Genomic DNA, 19,565 nt, shown 5'->3' with positions numbered 1-19,565 from the left:
CAGGATAGAGAGCGGGGTGGGGGGGGGGGGGGGTTGCTGGTAAACATGTGTTTTTACCATCCCCCTTCCTTTCCCGAAGGCCTACAGTCAGCAATCAATACAGATTGCTTCTGTATTTAATAATCACTGACACATAGTAAACTGGATTTATTATGTTTCAGTTTGTGAATGAAGCATAGTAAACTCTTTGTACTATGTTAAAGAGAAGTCTCCATACAGACTCCAATTCGTTCATCTACAGTCTGCTCAGGGTGCAGAGAAAGAAACTGTCTTCAGTTCCTTTCTCTGTCTAAAAAAAAAAAAAAAAAGAGTGATTAGAGGTCTGTTTAGACCCCTAATGTCTCTCAAAAGCCCCCCCCCCAAAAAAAAAAAATTAAATAAAAAAAAAACAAAAACTAAAAAATTAGGACATGCATTCAAATCTCAATTACCTCTGAAGCCTGAAGCCCAAACCATGTTTGGATCGTACTGCAGTGGATATTGATAGGCGGTGAGGTAGTGATGCGACGCCTCCTCACTACCTGTTTTAACCCTATTTTGCCGACAAATGAGCCGCAACCGTGTGCATTGCATGAGGTTGTGGGGTGTTTGCAGTGCTTCCCCATTGACTTCAATGTGTAGTGTTTTACCGGCGGCATTGCTACAAGTTGGGTCAGCTTTGCTGTGGGAGTGAAGCCTTACAGCTACAGTACCCTGTCCACTGCCTATTGCAGCTTAAGAGGGGGCATTTGGCGGGCGGCCAACCATACGCTTATGCTGCCCCCCAACCACAAGTCTAAACAAGGCCTAAGGCCTAGTTCACGCAGGGCATACTAAAGCGAGGCCGTGTTTAGTTGCACAGGTGCATTCCCATACAGGCATTCCCATTGATGTCAATTGGGACACAGCGGCTGCAGCTGAATGCACAGGTGTAACCGGTCATTCCTGTGCAGGCAGTCCTATCCATATCGATGGGGATGGAGCGGCTGCATGGATACAGTCACTGCTCCCAAATTGACATCCATGTGGGTGCATGTTCCTCAACTCACACTGTCTGCGTTTAGAGCCATACATCTACACCCACACAGATGTCAGAGCTGTCCTTGCAGCTGCTGTGTCCCAACCAACATGCATCTCTGTGCAGGTAAACACAGCTTTAGCACACCCCAATGAACAATGCTTTAGTAGGAATTTAGCTTGAATTATGTAACTTATGTTGTTGTTTTGTGTGAAAATAAGGATTTGTGTGTTTTTAGTGAAAATAGCAATTTGATAAACATTTGCGCAAATATCGCGGGGCCTTAAAAATCCTCCTTATTCTACTGGTCATGTGCTTTCAGAAAAAATATAGTTTGGGGAGTCTTTTACAAACTCTGAAAGCTACAAGGGAAAAATAAAAAAACGATGGAAAAATTGCTAAGTTGGCCACCTGAGTTTAAAAGTGGAAAGCAGGATAGGACCGCAATAGCCAGATTGTTGAGATCTTGAGAGGCTGCAGGGTCTCGTGTTTTTGAGGCCTCCACTCATTCATAAAGGGATAGGCCTTCCTGCTGGTGCATTTATGGTCCTCGCAGCGGCGAAAAGACTGGGAATTTTGAATAAAAGCAGCCATATGTCCACTTTGCACTCTGCAGGGTTGGATCCAGAGAAACCGGCGGCAGTGGCGGGAGCAGGAGCCATGAGCACCAGCTGGGCTCAGGTAAGCAGGGGCAGAGGCTGCTAGATTTTTTCCTGTAAGTTGTATTTTGTTTCCTCTCCTTCCTTACTACAGGGGGGAGGAGAGCCTGCATCACACTCTGGAGGTTACTGCACTAAGGAGTGTGGTAGGGATGGTGTTTTGTTAGGCTGCTGCATGGGAGTCTGCTAGAGGAGGGAGGCCTGTCTTTCATATTTAGCTTATGCTGTTGTTTGTTTACTGTGGCTTTCGCCTGAAAGAAACCAAGCAAAGTCTAAGCACTTTTCGCCCCCTCCAAAAATAAATGTCCTTCCTGTAAAGCCACCCTTAGGGACTCCTGGACCAAGCCTTTATTTATTTAAGGCCTGTATAGCAGATTTAGTAAAGCAGGAAACTGCATCATTGACTTCCTCTTTTCAGAAAGAACTGGCAGGGCATTGTGGGTAAAACCTGGTTGGGAGACGCAGCTTCAAAAGTGAAGCTGTGCAGTCTTCCGTTTGATGGGGATCTTTTGTTTGACACCATTTTGGACAGAATGGCTGACAAAAAGAAGGCTTTTCCAGCTAAAAAGAAGATGACTCCACCAGTTAGGAAGAATTTTTTTTCGTCCCATTCAGCAGCCCAATATTTTAAGGAATCAGGTCACAAGAGACCCTGGAATTCACAAAGAGGTCGAGACAGAACAGGCGTTTTGTTCTGACCACCTAGCCAGCCAGCCAAAAACCAGTGATGGTTTTCCGACTGTGGGAGGAAGACTACATTCCTTTTTCCCACAGTGGAAGACTGTCATGACCAGTCTGTTTGTCCTTAGGGTAATGTCTCAAGGATGCAGACTGGAGTTCTCAGAAACCCCTCCAAACTGGTTTTATGTAACTCAAGTCCCCAGAGGTCAGGAAAAATCATTGGCAATGACGTCTCTTTTGCAGGAACTTTTACAGCAGGGAGTGATCATCCCAGTTCCCTGGGAAAAGGGAGGACTAGAGTTTTTTTTTCACAAGTGTTCCTAGTCAAAAAACCCATCTGGGAGGTTTTGGTTAACCCACAATCTAAAAATATTGAACAGATCCTTTCGGTACAAAATTCTGAATGGATGCGATTTTTTTTTTTTTGGTGAGGAAGCTTTTTACCGCAGGGCGCTTCCTAGCATCCATAGATCTCACATATGCTTACCTACATGTCCCCATATCCCTAGCATCCCAAAGGTATTTGTGATTGGCAGTCAACACGTAATTTTGCATCTTCAGTTCAGAGCCTTCCCTTTCGGACTGTCCTCCTCCCGAGGATCTTTACAAAGAATATGACAGAGACTTTGGCACCGCTCAGGATGGGAGGGAAATTTCTATTGTGCCTTATCTGGACAATCCCCTCTTTTTTGCCAATTCGAAAGACCATTTGTTGAGAAATTTGAAAAAGGATGGAGAGTCACTTAGAGAGTTTGAGGTGGCTTCTTAACAGTGAGAAGTGGAACCTAGCCCCTTCCCAGATCTTAAGATTCTTGGGTTATACCATTGTTTCAACTCAGGAAAAGATTTTTCTCCCAGAGGAGAAAGTAATCAAGGTTCAAAATGCAGTGAAGCAGGTCCAGACAAGCTTACCAATTATGATTCAGGCTGCCATGTCAACGCTGGGCCTCCTTACAGCCTCAATCCCAGCTGTTTAGTGGGCCCGCCTCCATTTGAGGGATCCCCAGCAAACAATTCTGCAGAATTGGTCTCACAGGGAATCATTAGAAAAGCAAATCACAATTCCCTCCCGAGTCAGGAGGAAATTATTGTGGTGGAGGAATCGGAAAAGTCTTGGGTTTGTTCTGGACATTTCCAACAGCAAAGAGGCTAACGACGGACGCAAACTCCTGGGACTGGGGTGCACATCTTGAAGGCCAGATTGCCCAAGGTTCTTAGACGAACACGGAAACCAAGAGATCCTCCAAATTTAAAGAGAGAAGAGCCATTCTCCTAGGGCTTTGGTCATTCAAGGAGATGGTTAAGGGCCATCACATTCAGGTGCTTTCCGACAATGCCACAGCGGTAGCCTAGGTCTCAAAACAGGGAGGCAAAAGAAGCAGAGTTCTCTTGGCCTCCGCTTTCTAGATCCTGTCATGGGCAGAAGACAGTCTGGCTTCTTTGACAGCAATGCATCTAAAGGGCAACATGAATCAAGTAGCAGACTTCTTAAAGTGGATGTAAACCCTCACATATACCCACTGAAGAAAACAGCCTCAGATAATACACAGAGATTAAACAAATCTCCTTACATACCCCCCTTCCACATAGGCAGAGGAAGGAAGAAACATGCAGAGCTGTGCTGCGAATAGACCAGCTCTCTGCTAATCTCTATGCACCCAACCTGGCACAAATTTCCAGCTGCTTTTATCTCCTGTGTCGGAGAACTTGTCAGAAGATATCATGCTGATAACAGGGGAACAGAGCAGCAGAAAGACACAGGACTTAAGGCTTTCGAGAGAGGTAAGTAAATACTACAGATATATGTGCTCAGGTCAAATTTAATGAATGGGGTTTACATCCACTTTAAGCAGGAAGCGTATTCTAGAGTCAGAGTGGAGCCTGAATTATGAAGTCTTCCAGATAATAGTGTACAGATGGGGAGTTCCACAAGTCTACCTGTTTGCATCTCAGGCAAATGCAAAAGTAGCGGTTTATTTTTTTTTCTAAGCAGGCAGGACCAAGCGAAGGGTCTGCACTAGCCCAGCCTTGGAACTTCTGCTTGTGTTACGCTCCCCCCCCTTTTCAGATGATTCTGTTGGTACTCAAAAAATTGCAGGAAGAAGCCACAAGTCTAATTCTAGTGGCTCCCTGTTGGGCCAAGAGAACATGGTTCTCGACGCTACTAAACAGCAGAACCCCATTGGTTGCTGCCTCTGCGAGAAGATCTTCTGATTCAAGGACCCCTTCTACATCGTAGCAGGAAAAAGGTTACAAGGGCTGTTTTATTTTAGGACCTGGAAATGCTACAACTCCTTGTGTACCTCAAAATAAATTTTTCTACAGAAGGCCTTTCCGTCCTTGAATTTCTCCATGACAGAATTTCAGAATGGAGAAAGGATTGGCAGTACCTTAAAGACTCAGGTGGCCACATTGTCAGTTTTTTTTTTTAATAGAAACAGTTATCTCAGGACCCTTTGATCATTAGGTTCTTTAGGGCTCTGGCCAGACCCAGAGCAGTGCCTTTTAAGTTTTTTCCCAAATGGGATTTGTTGGTGGTTTTACAGGGTCTGACTAATAGTCATTTTGAACCACCAGAAGACACTACAATTAAAAATTGGTCTTTAAAAGTAAGTCTTTTAGCTGCATTTACTTCAGCTAGAAGGGTCAGCGAGCTGCAGGCTTTTTCTCTTACTGTATTGAGCTTTTTCTGACTTATTTTTCCAGAACGGGTAGTTCTGAAGATAGACCTAGGATTTCTGCCGAAGGTTTCTTCTGTTTTTGATCGATCTCAGGAAATAATTCTGCCTACTTGTATGGTGAAAGTGATTGGAAATCTAAAATTTTACAGTTGTCACCAAAACAGGAGGTGAGGGTACATTTCCTAATGGTGTGACCTGTTTAAGTAAAGGGGGATTTCCAGTTTGTAGAGACTTCCTCTCACATCCTGTTGTGTCTTTGGCAGGGCTGTGGAGTCGGAGTCGGAGGAAATTTTGGGTACCTGGAGTCGGAGTCGGCAAACAATACTCCGACTCCTACTAAATTTAGATTGGAATTTTTAAAAAAAGCTAATTTAAATGTCCCAATTCACAAAAAGTTATAATTAATGTCTTAGTATAAGGAAACTTATAATTGAGGAGGCCAAATGTAAAAAGGAAGAACTACAGAAAGTTCTGAAAGGAAGTTTTGGCTTCCTTTAAAATGGATGCATGCACACGTCACAGAGTCAATTATTTTGCTATTAATGTTAGATTTGTGGATGAAAATAACAAAACAATAACACGGACCATCGGATTAAAGGACACCCAGGCACATCACACCAGTGGTTACCTTCAGAAGTTAGTGGAGGGTGTTCTAGAAGATTTTGAAATTACAAAGGAACAGATTTTATGTGTTGTGACAGATAATGCTTCTAACATGTTGAGCACAATTGAGAAGATGAACGCAGATGAAGAAGGTAACAAACAGATATCAGAGTTGGAGGAAGACAGCTCTGCAAGTATTGGAGAAAGTTTAGAAACTGAAGAGAATGCTGACATTTTTTTAGACAACTTTGTTGAAGAAGCATTGAAGCTTGCTACTATTCATCATATGCGATGTGCTGTTCATACACTGCAACTTGCCATAAGAGATGGATTAAAAGATCGCCATGCAGCTACACTAATTGGCAAATTACGACAAGTAACTGTTGCAGCCAGGGCCCCGAAAACAGATGCAATTTTAAAAAGACGTGCAGGAAAAGGAGCCATATTGGCTCCTTTTACATTTGCATATTAATACAGAGGAGTCTGAGTCGGAAGTACAAAAAACTGAGGAGTCGGAACATTTATCTACCGACTCCACAGCCCTGGTCTTTGGGACAGGAGGTGGAGGGACCCCTAGCAAAAAACAAATTGACAGATTTTAACCCTTCCTTACTTTTGTCCAAAACAAAAAATAGTTTTGGCTATACATGTATTTGCCACAAGTGAAGCGTGAATTGCAAGAGTGTTTGCAAACATTGTGATGCATTTTTCTGGCCCTTGCATTCTGTTCTTCCTGAATTGATGGATTAGATTGAGCAAAGTACCAATGAAAATTCTGTCTCTCAGCTCTGCTAGCCAGTAAAAAGAGCTAATCTTTTTTGTTTCTAGTAATTCAAAATATACCAATATTCAAAGACTATTGGAAGCATTGCAGAGAACTTGCCTATGCAATTTCATTGTTTTTGTTGGACCTGGTTGGAGTACCTGTAGACATTTGATGATTATTGTGTAGGACTTGTAATTGCCAGTTGCTGTCTGTGTTTTTACATAAGCTGTAGCGGATGTGAAATTGTATTTTTTCATCCAATAGCTCATTATTGTTACCTCTCAGTGTACAGGTAAGTGTAGGCCTACAGTCCCCCCCCCCCCCCCCATTGCGTTGCAGGCATACATCTTTGTGTGCTAGGTATCAGATGTCTTTAACCCTTTTGCTGCCAGGTCCTTACACCTTACAGACCTACAGAACTGCTTCCAGCTGGCCAGGACCTGACTTTCCTCCTGATTTAAGCTCATGGTCACTTTAGAGACCATGAACTTATAACAGAAATGTTCAGCAGATGCTGCTGAACAAATTTAATAGCTCTGATCAGTGGATGACAATCCACTGATCAGAGCTATTCACCCTAAATATGACCCCCCACCTCCTGTCGCTGTTCCATGTCCCCCCTCACTCTATTTACCCCTTTTCATCTGTTCTATACTATGTGCCCCCCAGCACGTATTTATGCACCCCCTACAGCCCCAATCCCCTATGTCTACCCTGCAGCCGCCGGCTTCCTGCCTCTCCTACCTACTTCAAGGCAGCCACAGGGGCTTTCAAAATACTTTACATACACCCCCCCCCCCACCTTGAGCCAACCTCACCCCAATGGACCCCCCATTTTACTTTTGCTCCGGCATCGATCCCCACTGTTCTGCTGACCAGAATTCCCTTCTTCCTCTCTCCCTCCCTCTGGCTGCAGCTGCTGATTGGAGTCACAAACTGTCAGGATGGGAGTGGTGGGGGAGAGGGGAGGGGGTTGGGAAACATACTTTGCACCTTGAAAGTATTCAGTGCGCTTTACTTTTTCTACATTTTTGTATGTTACAGCTTTATTCCAAAATGGATTACATTTACTATTTTCCTCAAAATTCTACAAACAATACCCCATAATGACAACGTGAAAGAAGTTTGTTTTGAAATCTTTGCAAATTTAAAAAAGTAAAAAACTAAAAAAATCACATGTGCATAAGTATTCACAGCTTTTGCCATGCCAATCAAAATTGAGCTCAGTTGCATCCTGTTTTCACTGATCATCCCTGAGATGTTTCTACAACTTTATTGGAGTCCACCTGTGGTATATTCTGTTGATTGGACATGATTTGGAAAGGCACACAACTGTCTATATAAGGTCCCACAGTTAACAGTGCATGTCAGAGCACAAACCAAGCCATGAAGTCCCAGGAATTGTCTGTAGACCTCAGAGACAGGATTGTATCGAGGCACAGATCTGGGGAAGGGCACAGAAAAATTCTGCAGCATTGTAGGTCCCAGTGAGCACAGTGGCCTCCATCATCCGTAAATGGAAGAAGTTTGGAACCACCAGGACTCTTCCTAGAGCAGGCCGTCCACCTAAACTAAGCGATCTGGGGAGAATGGCCTTAGTCAGGGAGGTGACCAAGAACCCGATGGTCACTCTGACAGAGTTCTAGCATTTCTCTGTAGAGAGAGGAGAACCTTCCAGAAGAACAACCATCTCTGCAGCAGTCCACCAATCAGGCCTGTATGGTAGAGGGGCCAGATGGAAGACACTCAGTAAAAGGCACATAATAGCCCGCCTGGAGTTTGCCAAAAGGCACCTGAAGGACTCTCAGACCATGGGAAACAAAATTCTCTGGACTGATGAATCAAAGGTTGAACTCTTTGGTCTGAATGGTCATGTCTGGAGGAAACCAGGCACCACTCATCACCTGGCCAATACCATCCCTACAGTGAAGCATGGTGGTGGAAGCATCATGCTGTGGGGATATTTTTCAGTGGCAGGAACTGGGGGAGTAGTCAGTATAGAAAGATAGATGCAGCAATGTACAGAGACATTCTTGATGAAACCCTGCTCCAGAGCGCTTTGGACCGCAGACTGAGACGAAGGTTCATCTTCCAACAGGACAAAAACCCTAAGCACACAGCCAGGATAACAATGAAGTGACTATAGGACAACCTTGTGAATGTCCTTGAGTGGCCCAGCCAGAGCCCAGGCTTGAACCTGATTGAACATCTTTGGAGAGATCTGAAAATGGCTGTGGACCGACGCTCCCCATCCATTCTGATGGAGCTTGAGAGGTCCTGCAAAGAAAAATGGGAGAAGGTTGTAGCATCGTACTCAAAAAGACTTAAGGCCATAATTAGTGCCAAAGGTGCTTCAACAAAGTATTGAGCAAAGGCTGTCAATACTTATGTACATGGGATTTTTTTATTTTTAATACATTTGCAAAGATTTTAAACAAACTTATTTCACATTGTCATTATGAGGTATTGTTTGTAGAATTTTGAGGGACTGTCTTCCCTCCCTCCTATCTGTTTCAAAAAAGACATCAAATATAAAAAAAATGATAGTCCTTGTTTACATAGGGCATACTACAGCGTATGTCCCCTGAAAAGCTGTATTTACCTGCACAGGTATGCCATGCATTCCTTTGCAAGCAGTCCCTTTGATGTCATTTGGGATGTAGCATACTCACAAACACAGCCATTGCTTCCAATTTGACATCCATCTGGGTCTGGGTGCAGATCCCAGAGTTCATTATATCTGTGGTCATGCACCCACATCCACACAGGTGTCACATTGGGAGCAGCAGCTGTGCCCTTGCAGACGCTGCATCCCAATTGACATGAATAGGACTGCCTGTGCATCCCCCTGTGGGTAAACACGGCCCTCAAAGGGCATACACTTTAGTATCCTCCATATGAACGAGGCCTTAGTAGAAAGTTAGCAGAAATTTTGTAAGTTAAGTGGGGTTTGTGTGCAGTAATACTGATTTTAGTGTATTTTTAGTGAAAGTAGCAATTTCATGACCATTTGCACAATTATTGTGGGGCCTTAAAATTCAGTAGCACTTTTTTTTTTATTCTACATGTTATGTGCTTTCAGAATATATATGGTTTAATGGGTCTTTTACGAACTCTGAAAGCTATAAGTGAAGAATTATAACCTCCACATTTTTCAGAGTAAATGGTTTGTGTTTACTGTTTTGCATACCTTCAGTTTTCACCATTTCACAAAAAGGTACAATTTAAAATGTACAAATATTTGTTATTTATTACCTCAATACAGTTTTTTTTACTTTTATATTTAGTAGGAATTTTGTAAATGTTGCCATGTATGTATCCACTAATGATTTATCGTGAAAATATTGTTTTGATAAACAATCCCACAAATATCCCAGGGCCTAAAAAATTTGTAGCACCTTCCTTTTATTCTACTGGTCCTATACTTTCAGAAAATGTTTGGTTTGGGGAGCTGTAAGGGGGGAAAAAAAAAAGCAATGGAAAAAATTGTCCGGCCTTTGGAGTTTAAAAGTAGAGTGCAGGGCCCTGGCAGCGAAGGAGTTGAAACAATTTCCTGATGATCCTAGAATTGCCTTTTCACAAGCTTTAGAACAATGCTCTGATATATAGTTACTTGTATTTATTCCAAGTTTTCTTAAAAATCCTCTTTTTTATTTCTCTTTGCAGTCTGAGCCCCCCCCCCCCTTGTGCATTTCTGTTGTATGTGCTCTATGGATTTATTTCAGATCACAATCTTTGTGCTTTCAGGCTTTGGAAAATCTTGAGTGTGAGAACCAGAGACTAAAGCAAGAATTGTCCCAGGCTCAAGGGAATCTGGAGCATGTAGGGCAGACACGAGAGTCTGATATCCAGACTGCAGTGGATAGGTGAGGAAACTGGTCCCCTTGGTGGATGAGCGTAAATTATGTGCTACTGGCATGTTCACAGTTCTGAATGAAAACCAAATTAAACCACAAACATCTACTTCGAATGGTCAAAGGCAGTACTGCATTTCCTGTGACAGAATTCTACAGTTGTCTTTCTTGTAGTTGTAATAGGGGATTGATCACTTTTACATGGTTCTTTAATGCACCAACCTACCTAAACAAAGAGGAAGGTTCGAAAATGTGCCTGCAGAGTAGTGATCGACCCATATTGGTTTTTTGTTGCCGATACCGATATTTTGGCCAATGCATATCGGTATCAGCCGATATTAACCAATATTTTTGTACATTTAAAAAAAATATATATATTTTTTTTTGACAGGTACTTTTGTGGAGGGATCTGGGGGTCTAAAAGACCCCAAACCCCTCCTCTGCACTTAAAAGCATTCAAAACGCCAAGTTTGGCTGTTTTGAATGCTGTCATTTTTTTAAAATCTGGTGCCAGTACATGGAAGTGATGTCATGACCTCACTTCCGGGTTTTTACATGGAGACCCAATCAGAGCCGAATGCGGCTTTGATCAAGTCTTCGGCGGCCATGCAGGCTGGTTGCCCGGATCTCCCGGTGGGACAGGAGACCCGGGCGAGCCACGGAAGGCGGCGGGAGTGGGGACGTCCCCTCCCGCTCCTGTAATGACAGCCGAGTGGCTTCTCAGCCGCGTCGGTTGTCATTACAAGACAGCCGACCGTCGGCTATGGACGCCGGTACCGGGGTGATGCCTCTAGCTGCAGGCACTTTCCCGAAATATTGGCAATATCGGTAACCTCCGGAGCCAATTCCGATATATTGGAAAAAGTGCATATCGGCCCTCGATATATCGGTTTTTGCCGATAATCTGTCGATCCCTACTCTAGAGTAGTGCGGTGATTTTATCTCCAAAGTTGCCCCTAAATTTATATTCGCTTATACATTTAAAGTTTTACCCTAATGAATAATTTAACTCGCTCAGTCAGGTTCCAGCTATGTGACTGAAGTTGAAATGCTGCAGGCAGCGCATTGCACACCCTTTGCATAGAGCTATTGTATGTCATTTCTTAGTATATTTCTAAAAATGGTGTTGTACAGCTATTTTGATTTGTTTGTTTTTTTACACTGCGGTAGCCCAGAGGTATACTTTTGTTTCATGCCATTTCGTATACCTCTTTCGCATGGGCCATTATGCCTCGTTTCCACTGAGCGGTACAGTTCGGTTCGGTGCAGTACGCAATTTTTGCCGTTTCCATTGTCAAAAGTTGTGAATGGTACCCTAATTCTGAACCGTACCGTACCACTTTTTTGGGACCCTTTCGTTGGGGTACCAAGCACATTAGTACCGTACCAACAGGGTAGAGCTGCACTGTTGAGGTACTGTTGGCGGTGGAAACGCAAGCCTGATCAAAGTGTACCGAACCGTACCGCTCAGTGGAAATGAGGCGGTGCATACCAGCAGCAGGATTTAGCAGACTCTTTCAGCTGGAATGAGAAGTGTATGGGACCTGCAGCGGCTGCTTAGCTTGTACAAAACAATGACCGGCTGAAAGCAGCCATTGCTGTTCCCATGTATTGATGCAACAAGCGGTTACCTTCGGTTTGAGATTGATGTATGACCCTGGACACAGCCAGATGTCAGACTCCATTTCTAACTGTAGATAACCACTCTGTGTGGATATATCTGAACAGCGACAACTCCTCCCAGCCTGTCATTGCTTTGTACAGGCTGAGCAGGTGCAGCTATTCATATACACGCTTGATCCCAGCCACATAGACCTGCTGATTCTTGCTGCTAGGAGTCACTGTGTACACCTAATCACCTGCCTCAAGGAGGCCTTAAGCTTCAAATTGCATGAGAGCACAGTTGTTATAAATCCACTGATAAACCTTCACTGTCGCGTACTGAAGAAGTATCTGGCAGTGAATGTGTTGATAGATTTCCCCAAATTACTTTATGAAAAACATAGCTGCATATATAGAAACTATGATTTTTTTTCCTCAGGATCAGTATCTAATTTAGGGTTCACTTTTAAATGTAATATGTTTATCTGGTCCATAAAACATTTGTTTTCTTTTATTGACAGGAAATCTCAGGAACTGCTGGGCAAACATGAGGCAGAGCTGACTGCACTTAATGAGCGGTTGAATAAAGTCTCTCAGCAGTACGAGGAGGTCCTGTGTGCTCTCCATTCCCAACGGGAAGCCGCCTCTGTTCTAAAAGGTTTAAGCAGGACAAGTTCTCTAGAATCAGTGTCATCTGAGCACAGCAACGCAGATGTCCATGTTATAAATGAGGACTCTAACCAGGAATCACAGGTGAAAACTGACTTTGCCTATATTAAAGAATATGTAAATCTAACATTTCATTTTCCTGATATGTGCCTGCTGTATCATGTACTTGTATGATAAATGATCCTGTTCTCTTTATATTGCTTCAGTTGTGTGAAATCCCAGGTGATCCTGCTAGTCCCTAGATTTTCCTTTTTAAAACTGACCATACTAGGCACGAGAGCATGGTGCAGTCAGTTCTCTGGCTGTGCTGGGAACTCAGCCCGCTTTTCCTGATACACCCCCACCCCCCTACAAAACCTTTCACTGGAAAGTTCAGTGTGCTGCTGTTTTTCCTCCCTGTGCTCCTTATGCAGCTGAGAACAGAGGGAATGTGATCACTTATAAAAAAAAGATATAATAATGTTTTTTTTTTAAATCCATACAAAAATATTTTGCCTTTCATTTCTATTTTAAACTGAATGGGTTGTTTTACAAGGTGATCGTTTACAATCACTTTAAAGAGGTACAGCCAAAGCTTGTTTGACTGTACTTCCTTCTCCTGTGGATCACAGGAGTGAATTGGTAAGGGCTAAGCGCTAACATTTGCGCCAAAGGCATCTACCTCTTTGTCCCCCGCTCCATCTAATAACCACTTGTCACATGAAGCCTCGATAAAAAGCATTATTGGAAGTGCAGCTATCAGGAAACCTTTGCTTTATGATACACAGCATGCAAGCTGGGCTAGCACCTGACTAGTGTGTGCGAGGATTAACTGGAGTCTCACTCATCTGGAGCAGCTTTCTTCATTTTCTTTGTGATGCCTGTGACCCCTTTTCAGCAGTTATTGAACTGAAGCCCGCTGACGGCTGACGTCAGAGCCGGTCCAGGCTTGGGCAAGATGTTGACAATGGAGTCAGGGTCCGCCCACATGCCTGGAGAAGCACTCGACTCAGCCTCTCAGCGAGCCGCTGAGAGCCAGAGCCAGCTGCTCCCGCCTCTCCATAGCCCATCACTCAAGTGAGCACAGGGGGGAGGGGGTGTGGCAGAGCACAGAGTTGCTGACAGTCACAAGCTCTCTGCCCAGGGAGCTTTGAGACCCCAGCGATTGGCGGTGTTTGATCACTTGGTTCTCAGTGTTGGAGGCGCCAGGGACAGCTCCACATAGGCAAGTATGAACCTAAGAAAGAAAAAAAAAACATATACTTCCATATTCTGTGACCTAAAGATGTGAACTTTTCAAGCGATTAATCGTTTTTATAGGAACTGTATTTAACTATTGAAAGGCTCATTGTTCTTTTATCCCATTAGGTGTTTTATAAAGTAGACCTGAACTCCAAAAATTGAAGGTTTTGCTATGTTATAAAGAACATTTAGAAATGTTACTTGTGCCTAAGCAGTTCTCTTAAAAAAGCTGTGTTTTTTCTGGAATTTCTAAAAAAAAAAAAAAAAACAGATGCCAAGGTGTCCCTGAGCCTACAGCCTTGTAACTGTTTATTGGCTACTTCTGTGAGGACTGCTACTGCCATTGCTTGCTAAGTTCAAGAGATTTAGTGAAACCATTTCTGCATTTCTGTTTGCTATTTGTTCTCCATGCTGGAGGCTCTGAGATGAAGATGTAATGCCCTGCCTCTAGCGAGTGCAATTTGGTTTTAATTCCCTTCTCAACTAGATCAATTTTAGAATCTTACAATTTACATCTGTCAATATTGTATGTTTTATCTCTCAATTTTCTTATTGTAGCTCCCAATGCCATCTTCCTCCCCAGCCAGTACAATAGCTGCACGGTTCCTACAGGAGGAGGAGCTGCTATCACAGGATCTGATTCAAAAACTAGATTGTCACATTGAGGAGCTGAAACAGGAGAGTCGCCGCACAGTGCAACATTTCACAAATACCAGGTAACACAGGTGGGTTGCTGCTGTCTGTGCAAAGACCATGAAGGACATTGGAGTCGGTCTTATCTACCAGATGTCACTGGTTAGTCTTCTGCTCACTTTACCTGATTTACCTCAATTTGTGTGTTCCTATGTGTTCTACACTATGTATTTGAGCCAATAAAGCTCTTCTTTGTGTTCTTTATATACTCGTGTTCAAAACCTAAAAATCGTTGTGGGGCAAATTCAAGCATTACAGTACATGGCTTGTACTTGCATAATAATTCTATGTAGATATTTTGGACTTTTTTGGTGATATAGTAAATGTGAAGAACTTATTACTGCCATATGTCTTGTATGTACTATTTTAAATATGAGACATTAAAGAGAAAATGACAGGTTCCCTACAGGAGAGAAAGTATTATTTGCTCCTTTCCAGTGGCCTGTGACCTGTCTCTCCTCCTGTACCGTTCCAGTGTTGCAGCCTTCATCAGTCTCTTGGGTAATTAATACTTTTGATAGTATTTGATGCCTGTGTTTCCCACGCCTTTCTTGGTTATTACCAACATGGTGGAGGACACAGGTATCCAACACTTTAGAAAGCATTGAATACAGAAAAGACTGACAGAGGGGATTTAGATCGCGTGCTGCCGGAGAGGTGAGCATAATATCTCTTCTTTGACAGTAGGATATTGAACTTTCTTGAAGGTTGCTTGTGGTTCGGTATAAGCTCACCTTATAGTTTAATTGTATATCTGGCCTAAAGCAGAGTTCATAGGAATTTAACTGGCCACTTTATTGGAGTCTAATGACAGATGTCAGATGTTCATGATAAACTGGTAGGCACCATTTCAGTTGTTGCTGGTTCAGCCTTTGCCTCAGACTGACATTTTTTTTAAGAAACATTTGGGTTAATCTTTTAATAAAAAAAGTGTACATGACATGGCAACCTATCACCGACAACCTTTTTAATAAACAAGTTGGCGTATATGCTTATTAATTGTTATCTGTGGGTTACATCACTTTGCAAATTGCTCTTCTGCCTTAGTGAAGAGACACTGTCACCTTCCATATACACGGCAAAGTGACGACAATGTTTCTCTTACGTCCTCCGACAGTCGCCGCCTCTTCATATTCGTCACATATGGGGTATTAGACTTTGCTCCGAAGGAGTAGTTAGGCAACAGAATATGTTAACAATAAAGCTTTAACATATCCCACCCTCAAGGGGTGGTCCCCTCAGTCAATACCCTCCTACTTCCTGCAACCATATCTCAGTTTTAATGTCTAGCTTGTCAGGAGTGGCTGGCTCTCTCTGTGCTGGGACTTTTTGTCCCAGACTCTTTCTTCTTTTTGATATTTTGTTTGAGTTTTCTCTCTACCTTTACTTAGCTGTTATTTTTGTCAGCATTAGTTCGTTCTTCGGACGAAGAGGATCATGCGGACTGGGTCTCGGGCTGATCCCCCTGGTCGCAGGTCGTGGGTCAGTGGCTTCCCAGTCTGCCATCGAGCGTTCAGCCAGGTAACGCTCCTGGCACAGTGAACGACCCATCCCTGTTCGGTGCAGGGATGATTGGTGAGGTGGCTACCTCACCGGACGCTGTGCGGTTTCTGAACCGCCATTGTGTGCGTCTTGAATTGCGACTCTCCCTGCCTCATGTGCAGCGGCTTGTTCGCCTGTGCGGGTTCCCCACGCCATGTGAGGTAAGTGTATCTATGTGGGGACCTGTCTGTCTGGGGGGGGTCTCAGTCTGGGACTGTGTAACCTGCCTTTAATCACACTGCTTGTCTCCCTATCTCTCGGCTGCATGCTGTGGGCTGCAAGGGGGGGGGGGGAGCTGTATGACACTGAGTATGTCAGGCTGGGCAGTGTGAGGAGCTGTGTGCTGTGGGGCATGTTTTTAATGGCATGTTGGGGCATATACAGCGATCGCTGCGGCGATCTAACATGTATCCATATAATGGGATAATATTGTGTGTGATTTTATGCACTGTGGAGCGGCGATTTCGGCGCCAAACGACGCCATTTTACCGGCGCCCGCTCCGGCCGCATGGTTTACATGCACGGCGGCCATTTTCTTGTAGCCTCCATAGGCTTACATAGAGCGCCCTGGCAGCATCACTTCCTCTCTCCTGGAAGCACCGATCGAGGCAGCAGCAGCAGCGGAGTCTCCTCAGGTTTTATCCTTCTATTCCTGTGTTCCATTGCCTGTATTCAGTCTGTATATTCCCTGTGGGGGTCTCATTGTGCCTGAGTGTGGTGCGGTGGGCTGCGCTTGCCGCGCTTGCTGTAAGGGGGCAGTTAACCCTTGGTTGTCTGGCATACAGGGGCAATGGATTCTCAGGAGGGCAAGTTTCCCACAGTATTGGTGGAAAGCCAGGGGACCGCTGTTTCCCCCCCAGGGGGGGATTTAGCCACTATTGTGGCTGGCCTTGCTGCACAGGTGCAAATGCTGGTGGCTGCTCAATCTACTAAACGGCCCAGAGTTGCTCTGTCCTCTGATTCTGAGGGTGAAGGTGATGGGGCTGTTCTGGCGGGGACCCCCCTATCGGGGTCCCGCTCCTCTCTTGATCTAGTGGGGTCTGAGGTAGAGGCTGAAGTTGAGGGGGTTGATAATTCTCCCCCTGGCTCGCCTGAAGAGCTTGCAATCATGGATGAGTTGATTGCTTCCATTAAGCAGACGCTACGTTTGCAGGACGAGGTGTGTCCCCCAGCTGCCTTGGCGGCTTATGGGACGCAGAGAAAACGCAGGACGCCGCAGGTTTTTCCCTGCAATGCTGATTTTCAGCGCGCTGTTAAGGACCAATGGCGCGATTTGCGCAAGCCTTTTGCGGTACCAAGTAAATTTAAGCTGCGTTATCCTTTCTCGCCTGCCACTGATGAACGGTGGTGTGTGCCTCCGCCAGTGGATCATGCTATTGCGGTTTTGAACAAAGCCACTGCGATCCCTGCAGAGGGATCCCCTGTTTTCCGTGATGCCACGGATAGGAGACTGGAGTCTCTTGCCCGTCATACTTATTCTGTTACGGGTTCTATGCTTAAGGCTCTGTTTGCTTCTCTCATGGCGGCCCAGGCGATCGCAAGTTGGACGCAGATGCTTAGGCGCGTCCTAGTGGCCGATTCGGCCTCGGCGGCGACCCCGGATATGGTGGATCAGATCCACCAGGGTGTCATGTATCTGTGTGATGCGGACCTGGACCTGGACCTGATTCCGTTGGCCGCGCGTGTGCACAGCGTGGCGGTGTTGTCTCGCCGCCTGGTTTGGTTGAAATGTTGGTCGGTGGACCAATCTTCACGTAAAACCTTAGCCAATCTGCCTTATGATGGGTCTCGCCTTTTTGGGGAGTCCCTGGATGTGTTGATTAAGGGGATTACCGGGGGTAAGAGCACTCTCTTGCCCCATTTCCCCAAGGCTAAGGGGGCTTCTGGGAAGAAGCATGCTCATTTTCGGCCCCCTCAGGGGTCCTTTCGTGCCTTTCGGCCGCACTACAAGGGCAAACCGTTCAAGGGCCAAGGCTCTCAGAAGAAGCCCTGGTCTGGGAAACAGAAGTCCGGTCAATCCGGACCTGCGGCCCATAACAGTTCGGCCTGAAGGGGCGCCCTCACCCAGTTTTGGGGTGGGGGGACGCTTGCTCGGTTTTCTTCAGCCCTGGTTGGCCCGTGTGAGGGACAGATGGGTTCTGGAAATCGTTCGATCTGGTTACAAGATCGAGTTTCTCTCTCGGCCGGAGAGCAGATTTTTTCCCTCAAATCTTCAACTGTCTCCAGAGCGCCTGCGGGATCTGCACCTGGCGGTGCGGGACCTGAGGGCTCAGGGAGTGGTGGTTCCGGTGCCTCATCGGGACAGATTTCGGGGGTTTTATTCCAATCTGTTCACCGTGCCCAGGAAGGAGGGCAAGGTTCGTCCGATTCTGGACTTGAAAGCTCTGAACCGCTCTGTGCGAGTTCGCAAGTTCCGCATGGAATCCCTGCGCTCGGTGGTGGCTGCCCTGGTTCCGGGGGAATTCATGGCCTCCATCGATTTGAAGGATGCGTACCTTCACATCCCCATATTCGAGGGTCATCAGAAGTACCTTCGATTTGCCATTGCGGAGGATCACTACCAGTTTGTGGCGTTGCCCTTTGGGCTCGCCTCGGCTCCGCGGGTCTTCACCAAGGTGCTTGCACCGGTTCTGGCATTATTGAGAGCCCAGGGCATTTCTGTCCTGGGGTATCTGGACGACATTCTGGTTCGGTCTGCGACCAGACAGGGTCTGGAGAAGGACCTGTCTGTCACAATGCAAACTCTGCAGGAGTTCGGTTGGACGATAAATGTTCCAAAGTCGACACTGAGTCCGTCGGTTCGTCTCCCCTATCTGGGAATGATACTGGACTCGGTGCAGGCGAAGGTCTTCCTGCCGGAAGACAAACTCAGGACTCTTCAGGAGGAAGTCAGGTCCCTCAGGGACGTTCCACACTCGTCTCTGCGGACGGGTATGAGATGTCTGGGATTGATGGTCTCGGCCTTCGAGGCGATTCCTTTCGCGCAGTTTCACACGCGGGGTCTCCAAGCGGAGATCCTGTCCAGGTGGGACGGGCGACCTCAATCTCTGGATCTTCAGATCTCGTTGAGTCATCGCACCAGGGAAAACCTTCTGTGGTGGCTCCAGTCCCCGTTGGTGTCCGGGGGCAAGTCGTTTCGTCCGATCTCGTGGACGATAATCACCACGGATGCCAGCCTGTCGGGCTGGGGTGGTGTTCTGGGCGTTCTGTCCGCCCAGGGGACCTAGTCGGAGGGGGAGTCTTCCCTTCCGATCAACATTCTGGAATTGCGTGCGATAAGGCTCTGTCTTCATCGCTGGACGGACCGGCTGCAGGGCTGCCCGGTTCGGGTGCAGACGGACAATGCCACGGCGGTGGCCTACATCAACCACCAAGGGGGCACCAGGAGTGCCCGAGCGGCTCGAGAAGTGGCCGACATTCTGTCTTGGGCCGAGACTCATGTCCCGGCGATAACGGCGGTTCACATTCCGGGAGTGGAGAACTGGCAGGCGGACTATCTGAGTCGCCAGACCCTGGATCAGGGGGAATGGTCTCTCCACCCGGCTGTCTTCCAGATGTTGTGCGCGAAGTGGGGTCTTCCAGATGTGGACCTGTTCG

The 19,565-nt window shown here is 45.8% G+C and overlaps 1 protein-coding gene across 3 annotated transcripts in view; it reads left to right on the top strand.

Moving 5' to 3' along the window:
- CEP63 (centrosomal protein 63) overlaps positions 1-14,878 on the top strand; it is a 44,823-nt gene extending 29,945 nt beyond the window's left edge. For all 3 annotated transcript variants that reach the window (XM_082251828.1, XM_082251829.1, XM_082251827.1), the window contains exons 10-12: positions 10,135-10,253; positions 12,365-12,596; positions 14,292-14,878. In XM_082251828.1, the coding sequence (XP_082107954.1) occupies positions 10,135-10,253; positions 12,365-12,596; positions 14,292-14,453 (513 nt within the window). In that variant the 3' untranslated portion in view covers positions 14,454-14,878. The remainder of the gene's footprint in view (positions 1-10,134; positions 10,254-12,364; positions 12,597-14,291) is intronic.
- The last annotated feature ends 4,687 nt before the right edge of the window (positions 14,879-19,565 follow it).

The sequence above is a fragment of the Pelophylax lessonae genome (genome assembly GCF_965119305.1).
Source record: "Pelophylax lessonae genome assembly, chromosome: 3".
In the NCBI taxonomy this organism is placed as follows: Eukaryota; Metazoa; Chordata; class Amphibia; order Anura; family Ranidae; genus Pelophylax; species Pelophylax lessonae.
Note: the sequence above shows the minus strand (reverse complement) of the source record. Positions and strands in the feature narration are given on the sequence as shown.